This window comes from Psittacula echo (genome assembly GCF_963264785.1).
Source record: "Psittacula echo genome assembly, chromosome: 2".
Lineage (NCBI taxonomy): Eukaryota > Metazoa > Chordata > Aves > Psittaciformes > Psittacidae > Psittacula > Psittacula echo.
Window position 1 is genome coordinate 158,545,348 of NC_137737.1, and position 12,808 is coordinate 158,558,155.

Below are 12,808 nucleotides of genomic sequence, written 5' to 3' on the forward strand. Positions count from 1 at the left end.
AAGACCAGAGATGTTTTCATCTCTGCAATCTACTCCAATAGCAGTCTAACAAAGTTGGTTAAAAGCACAAGAAGTGATGTAACACAGACAGCAAAAACCACAAATCACAGCTAATTCACACAAAATAAACCCCCTTAGCTCTGAGCTACCAATAACTGTTTGACGTCCAGTGGATTTGACCACCATTCAAGACCATGCTATATGTAACCATGCACAATACCCATGTTCCATACAGATCACCAGTTGGTGGACAAAACTAAGCTGGAAGATTTCTACACATGCAAAGCTGGATAACAACATCTGTGCACAATCACTCCAGAGGTAGTGGTAGGAACTCCGAATAAGGGTAAAGGAATTAGCCCTCTGACACACAAAGGCCTTCGTTTCAGTGGCACCACCACCTAAAACCAAGAAGGTCTAATGCAGATTTGTAATTGCTTGAAACCTAGGTAATATTATAAAGCTTTGGTCCATTGACTTGCCCTAATGGAAGGGTCTTCAGTGGCATCATTCCACCCTTCTTTACAGAGAAACATTAATGCTACAAAGAACAACAATCTCTTATATGCACATAAAGGAGGAAAGAGAAAGACAGAGAACACAAGGTAGGGAATGAAAACGGATTAGAAAGGCAGAAAATCTGCTGACTGCCCCTTAAAAGACAAGAATATCAAGAATATGAGAAATCATCACTGAAATCAGGCAGAGTTCCACTCATACTGCAGCTAAGTGATCTCATGGCATCAAAGCTGTTACAGAAATTTGTAGGGATTTCTTATACACACAAATATTATATATATATATCTAGTATTTTGCATTACCAGTTGTGTAAGACTCCACACATATGCATATATCTTTAAACTCTTAATCATACGTGCACAAGCACACATACATTTGATTGCATTTTACATACACATGCATGTACATATGAACCTATGCACAACACTACAGTGTATACACTCTGATTATACATAGCATTTATTCATGGACAGAGGTCCTAATATGGGTAAAAAGAGGAAAAAACATCTATTTTAACATGCGTTTAATAGTTAACCAAAGTGTAATATAGCCGAAGAACACAGAATAGATGATATAAATCTATATAGAATAGATGACCCCTTTGAGAACAGAGGTTTGATAAAACCTCCTCTCACTTCCTTCTACCTTCCTTGCTCTTGGGGGATGATTTCACTGGGCCTACGAGCCCACATCCCAGGCAAGGAGATACAGGACTGCTCTTATGTATTTCAGAGTATTCAAAACTCCCATCGAGAATGGAAAAACAGCCCCAAGAGAATAGAGAAGCAGAGAATAATTAGGCAGGGCTTATATATGCCTTTTTTTCCTGGGTCCTGTATCTTCCACCTCCAAAAATGGAAAACCACTGTATGAAAACCACTGGCTTCAGTGTAGGTACTGGGGGAGCTCAGTGTTCTTCAGCATCATTAGTGGGGTTAGAAAATAGCTTGGTTTTAGCAATGTACTTACTGTCAAACATAGAGATGCAGACGAACTTACCTGTTTGGTGCTTCTCTGCCCAGTAGGAAGCAAAGCTTTGGATTTCTCTGCTATTTTCTGTAAAAATGGGAAAAAAAGAGCGAAAAGGACTAAGAAAAGAGTCCTAATATTTAGGGAAGATATCACAGAATCATAGAATAGTTAGGGTTGGAAAGGACCTTAAGATCATCCAGTTCCAACCCCCTTGCCATGGGCAGGGACACCTCACACTAAACCATGGCACCCAAGGCTCTGTCCAACCTGGCCTTGAACACCGCCAAGGATGGAGCATTCACAACCTCCCTGGGCAACCCATTCCAGTGCCTCACCACCCTCACAGTAAAGAATTTCTTCCTTAGATCCAATCTAAACTTCCCCTGTTTCAGTTTGAACCCGTTACCCCTTGTCCTGTCACTACAGTCCCTGATGAAGAGTCCCTCCCCAGCATCTTTATAGTTCCCTTTCAGATACTGGAAGGCTGCTCTGAGGTCTCCACGCAGCCTTCTCTTCTCCAGGCTGAACAGCCCCAACTTTCTCAGCCTGAAACCATATGAAACTATTCCTTCTGCTTCTTAAAGGACAGGACATAGAGAAAACTCTTCCTATTCAGAAAAGGAGCATAACTGCACTGAAAAGTTTGGTCTTGCAGGAATTCAAAGTCTTCAAAGCTTCCAGCACGACAAGGTTATCCAAACTGAAACCTGCATTTAAGAAATGACAGCTAGGACGGGGATAGGTATTAATTTACCACTCAGATTGGTTTCCTGACGTAACCGGGCATTGACAAACTGCAGCAGCTAATTTTGGCACTTGTGAATTGATGACAGTGTTTAAAAAGAAACCCCCATCACCTCCATATGCAGTCGAGATGGATTTCACTCTTTGGTATGAAATAAAAGCATCATAAAGGTGTGTGTATATGGAGGCAGAGCCCTTTACCTGAATCCTTCCAACTCCTCATTTAAGGGATGAAGTAATCTCATTTCAAGACCTCACTCTGTGAGGTCTTCAAATGTTCTGAATAGGACAGAGTAATAATTAACAATACCAGATAGCACGAGAGATAATGCAATGCTATTACATGATACACATGCTGTTGAAGTGCAATTTTCTGTGCTTTTATTGAGTTATTTATTTATTTCTAAACCATAGGCAGCAAGTTTGGGGAAATCAATCAGTACAGAGTATTTCTAAATAGAGATGCATTGTTAAGTGCACGTTGCCAGCCTAATTTCATTACACCTATTATAATTACAATGTTCTTCCTATGTGTTGCAGCCATGGGTCAAACTCACTAAAGCAGTATCAGAAAGCAACCAGTGTTTGTTCAGCTTGTGATTTGATTAATCCATATATCTATAACTTGTTACTGCAAGAGGGAGAAGCAGTTTAAGGATGCTAGATTGAAATTGCTATGATAGTGTTTAAAAGCAAAGCAAATCTGCTCATCAGCAGAGCCTCCTGAGGGAAAAGTGGGAGAGCAAGAAGCAAACGAAGGAGCTGGAATTCAGGTTTTGATTGTTTTATTAACCAGCTTGATCTTGGTGACAGGTTCAAACCACGAGATGCCTTCTGAAACCTGTTGGCAAAAGCTGTGTAACGCAGCAGAGGCAGAGGGTGGGTTAACACTTAGAATAGCAATGGTGCCTGCACGTGTTCTGTGAGCAAAGGGGAAAGGGGCACTGTGCAAGCATTTCTCCGTCTCCTCTGGAAGTGGAGACGCACCAAAACAATGTCATGGCTAAGCCAGGGGAACCATTGAAGATTCTACCAGACACAGAGCTGCCAAAAGCACAGTTTTCCCTTTCCATTGATGCTGAATTGCTCTGTGTCTGCATATTCCAACTCAACAATATTCTGCTTGACTGATAAACTAAGAATAAAGGGAGGAAACGACATGGGAGCAGCTCTTTGGATATGCTCCACACTCACCATGCTCGCTCACACTTAGAATCATAGAATCACAGAATAGTTAGGGTTGGAAAGGACCTTAAGATCATCCAGTTCCAACCCCCCTGCCATGGGCAGGGACACCCCACACTAAACCATGGCACCCAAGGCCTCATCCAACATGGCCTTTAACACTGCCAGGGATGGAGCTTTCACAACCTCCCTGGGCAACCCATTCCAGGGCCTCACCACCCTTTCAGTAAAGAATTTCTTCCTTATATCCAGCCTGAACTTCCCCTGTTTCAGTTTGAACCCATCACCCCTTGTCCTGTCACTACAGTCCCTGATGAAGAGTCCATCCCCAGCATCCTTGTAGGCCCCCTTCAGATACTGGAAGCTGCTCTGAGGTCTCCACGCAGCCTTCTCTTCTCCAGGCTGAACAGCCCCAACTTTCTCAGCCTGTCTCCATACAGGAGGTGCTCCAGTCCCTGATCATCCTCGTGGCCTCCTCTGGACTTGTTCCAACAGTTCCATGTCCTTTTTATGTTGAGGACACCAGAACTGCACACAATGCTCCAAGTGAGGTCTCCCGAGAGCAGAGCAGAGGGGCAGGATCACCTCCTTCGACCTGCTGGTCACGCTCCTCTTGATGCAGCCCAGGATACGGTTGCTTTCTGGTCTGCGAGCACACACTGCAGCCGGCTCATGTTCATTTTCTCATCGACCAACACCCCCAAGTCCTTCTCTGCAGGGCTGCTCTGAATCTCTTCTCTGCCCAACCTGTAGCCATGCCTTTAGCTGTAACTTAGCATGTTCCCAAACTCAAATACAGAACAGTGGAGACATCCTCACCTTCTGAACAGCTCCGTATCTCTGGATGGCATCTGACAGCTGGTTCTTCAGCCTGTCCAGCTGAAGTTGTTCTTGCTGTTAGGGGAAAACAGAAGCTTGGTTAGCAGGTCTGTAGAGATCTATCAAGTAGAAGACTGTCTGTGACCATGGGAAGGAGTCCTGGATGGAGACACCAAATAAACAGGGTGGGCACACACAGTACTCTAAATAACTCAACTTCACTGGGGGTGCCAGGATGCTGCAAAGCTTTATTTTAGGAAAGGAGCACAATATGCTTCGGATATTCAAGACAGCACCCAAGTCATGACTTCTGTGTGGTCTGAACTGAACACCTCCTGTGCCAGAGATAGTGTGACATTTTGCTGTCCTGCTTACTGTATGACGGGGTCCCACTCCAATACCAGTTCTTAAAGACTGTGAAACAAAAGTGGATATCCTCCTGCCATCAAAAGAACAGAATGGTTATAGCATGGTATCCTGCTTCTACTTACTAGAATCCAGCCTCAGATTACCTTCTGGAGCTGATAAGCCGAGGGATACTCTTATAAAAAGTCCTTTATTTGGATGATAGCCCATAGAATTATAGAATCACAGAATGGTTTGGGTTGGAAAGGACCTTAAGATCATCCAGTTCCAACCCCCTGCCGTGGGCAGGGACACCTCACACTAAACCATGGCACCCAAGGCCTCATCCAACCTGGCCTTGAACACTGCCAGGGATGGAGCATTCACAACCTCCCTGGGCAACCCATTCCAGTGCCTCACCACCCTCTCAGTAAAGAATTTCTTCCTTATATCCAATCTAAACTTCCCCTGTTTCAGTTTGAACCCATCACCCCTTGTCCTGTCACTACAGTCCCTGATGAAGACCATGAGGGAGTTCATCACCTCATTTGATGGCAACGGGTGATTTACTGATATTGAGAGGTCCATCAGCCACAACAACACTCCTTCTGCCTTGCCTTGTGCCTGATTGTTAGAAACCAACTTATCTCTATGTTTTCCAAAACAAGGACCCAAATGTCACTGCCTTTGTGCCTGGAGCTTGTCCCAGCAGAATACAGATCTATGCTTCCAAAACAAGGAATACCCCAGTCTAGACTGATGTAACTGTCCAACATGCTGCAGAATCACTGCCCTCCAAAGGAGTGATCAAACCCAAACAGTGCTGGGCAATGGAATCTCATCTGGAATTATTCTACCTTATTCTACCCTATTCAAACTATTTCAGGTGTGCAGGAGCTCACGTGTCCAAGTTTTACACAGCGGAATGAAGAAGTGGGGCACCACCTTAAAAACCAAGTAGCAAAGAAACCCCAATCTACTCTAAAGCTTCTAAGCAGAAATGTTCACTTCACAGCCATTTAAGCAGTTTCAGACAACTGCTTAAGGATACAAAAGTAAATGTTATAAAGGATGGGATAAACATCCTTAATATTTAATGGTACTACTTCCATACACAGAGGGATATCCCAGTGTTCAGTTCTTCATCCAAAGATTTAAAACCATTTTTAGAACAGGTATCATCATCCCCATTCTAAAGATAAAGGTCTATAAAGCTTATGTTTATTACACATGGAACCTAAGATAAGACTGACACCCTGGAGATCTGATCTAATGGTCCAGCACTTATCCTACAAAACCCAGGAATTCCAGATAGGCCTTTTTCTTTATTCCTTTGAGGTTAGTTTGAAAGAAGCCCTAAAAGAGCCATGTGCTATTTTACATCAGTCTCCTGCCTTGTATCACACTGATCCACTTACACCAGTATCTTTACTCCTGAAATACTATCCATCTGCTCAGTTGGGCATCCTGCCCCAAATATCTCCAGCAGTAGTTGGAGCTTCAAGGGAAGTCAAGGGAATTCCCACCGTGCACCTCCTTTGCAGTGCATTACTGGTGGAAAATAAGGAGAAAAGAAAGAAGAACCATTCTTTGTCCATGTGTATAAGCAAAGTAATATACAGAGAAATGCATTGGAAACGAATGACTATAAAGCTCTAAATTAGAATTACAGAAACATAGAACGGTTTGGGTTGGAAAGGACCTTGAGCTCATCCAGTTCCAACCCCCTGCCATAGGCAGGGATGCCTCACACCAGACCATGGCACCCAAGGCTCTGTCCAACCTGGCCTTGAACACCGCCAGGGATGGAGCATTCACAATTTCTTTGTGCACCGTGTGCCAGTGCCTCAGCACCCTCACAGTAACGAACTTGTTCCTATATGTGAGACCTCACTTGGAGCATTGTGTGCAGTTCTGGTGTCCTCAGCATAAAAAGGACATGGAACTGTTGGAACAAGACCAGAGGAGGCCACGTGGATGATCAGGGGCTGAAGCACCTCCTGTATGGAGACAGGCTGAGAAAGTTGGGGCTGTTGAGCCTGGAGAAGAGAAGGCTGCGTGGAGACCTCAGAGCAGCTTCCAGTGTCTGAAGGGGGCTACAAGGATGCTGGGGAGGGACTCTTCATTAGGGACTGTAGTGACAGGACAAGGGGTAACGGGTTCAAACTGAAACAGGGGAAGTTTAGATTGGATCTAAGGAAGAAATTCTTTACTGAGAGGGTGGTGAGGAACTGGAATGGGTTGCCCAGGGACGTTGTGAGTGCTCCATCCCTGGCAGTGTTCAAGGCCAGGTTGGATGAGGCCTTGGGTGCCACGGTTTAGTGTGAGGTGTCCCTGCCCATGGCAGGGGGCTTGGAACTGGATGATCTCAAGGTCCTTTCCAACCCTGACTATTCTATGATTCTATGGCATGAGAAATTTGATGGAAGGAAAGCTGCAATGGTACCCAGGTCCCCAACAGGGACTCAGAGCCCAGCAGCCAATCCCCACCAGAACTGCTTATCCTATATAAGGGATGAGGGTAAAGGCTTTATACCAGAATTTGTAGGTTTAGTTACTTAAACAGCACAGAAAATAGGAGGTTAAGAAATAAAACCTGTTAAATTAATTGGCCAGGGAGAAGAAAAAGTTATTATATGATGGCAACAGAGAGAGGTAAGTTTATCCCTCGTGTTCCTAAAGTTGTTTGTGTGTCTATTTCCTTCAGCTCTTAAATAGTCTCCCTTTAACTTAGCCATTTTATTCCTCATGACAATAAAAGCTGTTCTCCTGAGCGTTCTCATGTGCTTCATGGGTAAATAATGACATCCTTGCACGGCACTATAATTGGGTTTAATGTGACCTTGCTTAATTCCTCTTTGGTCCCAATTTATGTCACAAAATGGAGCCAGGAGATCAGCACAAAAGAGTCCCAATCCTCCTATCTCTAAGAAAGCATTTTCTGTTTTATCAAGCTCTGGCGAAATTATTCTCAGGATATGCAAAAACAAGTCTTTATAGTCCATCACTTATCTAGCAACATGTTAAAAAAGGTCCAAGTATTAAGGTTGATGCCTGCATAAGGTTCATGGAGAACAGTCATTCCAAGGTTCCATCTCCATCCATCACCCATTCATTTCTTTAGGCAGGCTGAACTGCACATGGTCCTTCACAGGTTACAAAGGCAGCCCAGGGTGAGCCAGCTCTTCAATCCCTATCCCATATGCCTCTTGGCAAGTGCCATAAATCCAAACTATACAAACTCAGTTGGATGGAGCAAAGCAGTGTTCCAAGAGCAGTGTTCTTTCTAGGTGGAAGGGCCATGAGAATGGAGTTGAAGCAACACAGGACTTTGGGAAATGGCAGGAAGCAAGTGAGGATAGAACACCAATTGAATTCCCAGCACAGAAACTACATGGATGCTGGAAGCAAGAACGTAAGAGAAAACTGCTAGGCCAAATCAAGTAGAAAAGAGTTATCCTTGTTCTCACTTCAGTTGCTGAATAACCCGCTGTGAGGGTGAAACTTCTCAACTCACACAGCAGCTGGAGTATGCCCCAAAGTATGTTTCTGTTCTTCCCCATGATCCATACCCCAGGACAAAGTCAGCAGGAACACATACCTTTATACAGCTCCTTATACAGAAGGTCAGAAGCCTTCTGTTTGTCCAGTTGGGGACCATGGGATGGGGATCATTCATACCCCAGTGGCAATGATGTTCATATGGGTTGAACCTACTGATGGCAGAAGACCATTCTGCCTGTACAATACATAGGGGTTGCTGTGGGGCAAGCTGTAATCCAGTGTTCTGCTCTGATCTGGTCACACAGCCTGTAATTATCTATGCTTACCACTGCCTTTGCACTAGCACACAGCACTGAATCAATGTTGTATCTAGACATATTCCACTGCTTTGGCCTTTCTGGACACTTCAACACAGTTCCAAACTCATCTGCACTCAGTGCACTCACTGCACAACTGAGAAGCTCATGTTGAGCCAGATGATTCCTGTAGTACTTTCACCCAAACTGAGTGAGACCCTGAGATGGATGGGAGTTAGTCAAGGCTTTGTTGCTCAGTTCTTTATTTCCCATTCCACATAACCCAGTTTTGGGAGAAGAACTGGTTTCTGCAGCTGTTTTCCCATTGGTCATTTATAAATGCAAGCTATGCTTATTGTGCAACAGGAAAGGAAGTTATAACAAGACATAGAATGTCAGACAAAGGTTTGGGTTGGAAAGGACCTGAAGATCATCCAGTTCCAACCCCCTGCCATGGGCAGGGACACCTCACACTAAACCACACACAGAGCTCAGCTTTAAAGCACCCACTACCACCCACTAATACTTCTTTCTTCATTAATCCTCCCTCCATAAGACCCAGCACTCTCCCCCAACAGCATCCTTAATGACACATACCCTGGATGAGCCTCTGACAACCTCAGACAGCTGCTTGATGGCTTTGGTGCTAGTCGTGATGGTTTTATTAGTCTCCTGCTGGGTTGCATGCCTGCAGGAGAGAAGAGATGATGGGAAATGCAATTGAGATTAATTGCATAATGAGACACTCACAGAACTGTATCAGGCTGCGGAGCAATTGAGACAACACAACACAAAGCAGCACATGGAGCCACACTGGGACTACACCAGCCCAGGACCAGCAATGGCAGCCAGAAGGGTGTAGGAAACACCAACAAGGAGCTGCCCAAAATGTTCTTACTCTGGTAACCCCAAAGACAATAGCTAAATAGTCAATGGGGAATGATAAGGTGGAAATAGGGCAGATAACAAAGACATCACAGATGGATGGCATCACAACTAAAATTGTTGAGTAGCAAAAAGAGACGGGACTGAGGAGCTACCTGAGGGTTTGCTCAGGAAAAAGTTGTACTCAGCATTTGAGCAGGATATATTTACTTACCATGATCATCTACCTGCTAATAACACAATATCTCCAGGAAAGCACCGTGAAGGTGAATCATAGAATCACAGAATAGTTAGGGTTGGAAAGGACCTTAAGATCATCCAGTTCCAACCCCCCTGCCATGGGCAGGGACACCTCACACTAAACCATGGCACCCAAGGCTCTGTCCAACCTGGCCTTGAACACCGCCAAGGATGGAGCATTCACAACCTCCCTGGGCAACCCATTCCAGTGCCTCACCACCCTCTCAGTAAAGAATTTCTTCCTTATATCCAATCTAAACTTCCCCTGTTTCAGTTTGAACCCGTTACCCCTTGTCCTGTCACTACAGGCCCTGATGAAGAGTCCATCCCCAGCATCCTTGTAGGCCCCCTTCAGATACTGGAAGCTGCTCTGAGGTCTCCACGCAGCTTCTCTTCTCCAGGCTCAACAGCCCCAACTTTCTCAGCCTGTCTCCATACAGGAGGTGCTCCAGTCCCTGATCATCCTCGTGGCCTCCTCTGGACTTGTTCCAACAGTTCCATGTCCTTTTGATGTTGAGGACACCAGAACTGCACACAATGCTCCAAGTGAGGTCTCCCGAGAGCAGAGTAGAGGGGCAGGATCACCTCCTTCGACCTGCTGGTCACGCTCCTCTTGATGCAGCCCAGGATACGGTTGCTTTCTGGGCTGCGAGCGCACACTGCAGCCGGCTCATGTTCATTTTCTCATCGACCAACACCCCCAAGTCCTTCTCTGCAGGGCTGCTCTGAATCTCTTCTCTGCCCAACCTGTAGCTGTGCCTGGGATTGCTCTGACCCAGGTGTAGGACCTTGCACTTGGCATGGTTAAACTTCATCAGGTTGGCATCAGCCCACCTCACAAGCGTGTCGAGGTCCCTCCGGATGGCATCCCTTCCCTCCGGCGTATCAACCGAACCACACAGCTTGGTGTCATCGGCAAACTTGCTGAGGGCGCACTCAATCCCACTGTCCATGTCACCGACAAAGATGTTGAACAAGACCGGTCCCGAGCAAGCAGTCAGTGAGCCAAACCAGTCCCCTCTCCAGTCATGTTTATTCCTCTCCTTTCACCCCAAATGCCACTGTCATTATTTCTTGCACGCACTGTTTGCTGGCTGTGCTTTTTGGGACTATACAAAGTAAGGGGAAGAGACACAAACGCTGCCCAAAAATATTTATTAGCTCAATCCAGTCGTTCTCAAGCTTTATAAGGCCAAGATGGCATCTTTAGCCTCTCAGTTTCTCCAGGGAGCACTTCACGCCTTTCTAGTCAGAAAGGGGTGATTTTCCATAATGCTTCGGTCAAAAACTCTACAAAGACTCAAGGAAGACCTGGGGAAAATGACCTTTTTCTCCCTCAGATGCCACATTTGAGCCATGGTTGTATTGCAAAGACTCGTTTGTCAGTGCTCCTTTATCAGGGTGGGTGGGATGTGGAGTGAATCGGATTTCTTTGATTAAAAAGTGTTAAAATGACCATTTATGGCTCCTCTGTCCTGAAGATCCATGCCCTGTCCTGGCTTTCCAGCTCCTTCCTGCTTCTCTTCCAGTACTGATCAACACCACCTCTTTCAAGGCTTATGTCAACCTTTTTAGCATCTCCTTTGAGGAACAAGGCCAGCCCCCAAACACTCTTTACCAAACACAACCTTAACTACAAATACATTGAGACCCCCTCAACAAGCATTCCACTGACTGTCATTTCCATCTAGTCCGGGAAGACGGACACAGGCACCAACAAACTGGAATATTCACCTCCATAGCCAAGTCTGACTGGGTTTTCTCCACTTAAGTGAGATCTCTGTGCAGACAGCTCAGACGGAAAAGCTGCCTAGGATGAAATACACTTAATTTTATGCATTGTACCTAGCAGGTATACAAGTGAAAGCTTAGTGTAGCATGAAGATAACATCTCTAAGCTGTAGAACAGTAATTCAGATGTACCCTAAGGGTTGAACAAACACACAGGAGGCACAGACTCCTTTGGCACCATAGAGAGAAATCATCTCATATGAAGACAAGACTGGACCCCATAACTAGTTATTCTCAGTTCTGCCTAAGCTAAATTAAGATACCATTTCTGTGTCCATCCATCAAAATGCATTTCATTTATTTATGATTGCAGGACCCACTGCACCAACTGACTAATCACATCACTTCTAATTTGAGATGGAAGAGGTTGTATCTACCACAGATATTCCACATTGCCATCACATGAATGGGAGCTGGGATTTGAATGCTGTCACATCGCCTGCCTTGAGGAGTCAGCCTGATCCCTAATCTTTAATTCAACTCAATCTTGCCACCAAGTGCATGAATTCCATAAGCAGCAGTTTCAAAATGGAGACTTCCACAACTAATTCTCTTAATGAAATGCAAGACACTGGAGTTGACGTCCAGTCACTTTGCAGACCTCATTAAATCATCTGCCCACAGACCAAGTCAGGCACTCACAGACCAGCAGTTCCCCATCCCCAAAGACAAATAGCTTGTTAATCTCATGCATCTGATCCTTCCCAACCTCCAAAGTTCAATAAAGGCTCCTCCGTTTGCATTCAATGCAAGTTTTAGGTGAGATATCTTACCCAATAAATCCACGCTGTGCACAAGCTCTGCACTGAGATGCTGCACAACACCTGGGAGCAGGAGTGCAAGGAACAAAAGTGCTGCCTTCACTTCAAAATGCACTTTAACCAGCGTGCTGGTGCCTGCTTTTGGCACTTCCCGCTATGTTGTCAGCACAATTAACTTCTTATTCCTCAGCCTCAGAGATATGCTCAGGAATCAGGCAGCGATTATATTTAATTTACATTAAATGCTATTAAGATCTTCATTAAAAAGCAGCCTTGAAACTCCACTCCCCACAGCATTGTATTTTAATGCGTAATGGTAACAAGATATGTCATTATTATTATTATTATTATTATTACTATTATTATTATTGGCTTTCTTTATATTCCTCACCCCATGGAAGTGTGAAAGTTAATTAAAGAGGTGTCTCTGATGAATGTAATTTGGCTCCGAAAAAGCCCTCCACACTTTAATAAATACTCAGTCTGTGGAGATACCGAGTACCTAAACCACACAGACTACAGCGTTACTCTGAAAAGAAGCATTCTAAGAGTACAACCAAAAAGGGCATCTCCTAGGAAGAATAACATCCCTTGCTGTGCATTGCTGTATGCGCAGAGATTGCAAAGACAACGCACTAAATAATACAAGAGGTACCACGCTGGTGCCTAAGAGTTTCCTATGGCGGGTGTTTTCTTTGCCAGGGAAGCACAGTCCATCGCATCCATAATCCCCAGCGCACAGCTGCT

At 44.9% G+C, this 12,808-nt stretch overlaps 1 protein-coding gene across 1 annotated transcript in view; it reads right to left on the reverse strand.

The window, feature by feature from the left end:
- Nucleotides 1–12,808, reverse strand: part of TSNARE1 (t-SNARE domain containing 1) — a gene marked incomplete at its 3' end in the record, with an annotated part of 287,380 nt that overhangs the window by 40,764 nt on the left and 233,808 nt on the right. Inside the window, exons 7-9 of the mRNA XM_080609750.1 lie at nt 8,982–9,072; nt 4,240–4,314; nt 1,519–1,575 (exon numbers count right to left, since the gene is read on the reverse strand). Of these exons, the coding sequence (XP_080465876.1) occupies nt 1,519–1,575; nt 4,240–4,314; nt 8,982–9,072 (223 nt within the window). The remainder of the gene's footprint in view (nt 1–1,518; nt 1,576–4,239; nt 4,315–8,981; nt 9,073–12,808) is intronic.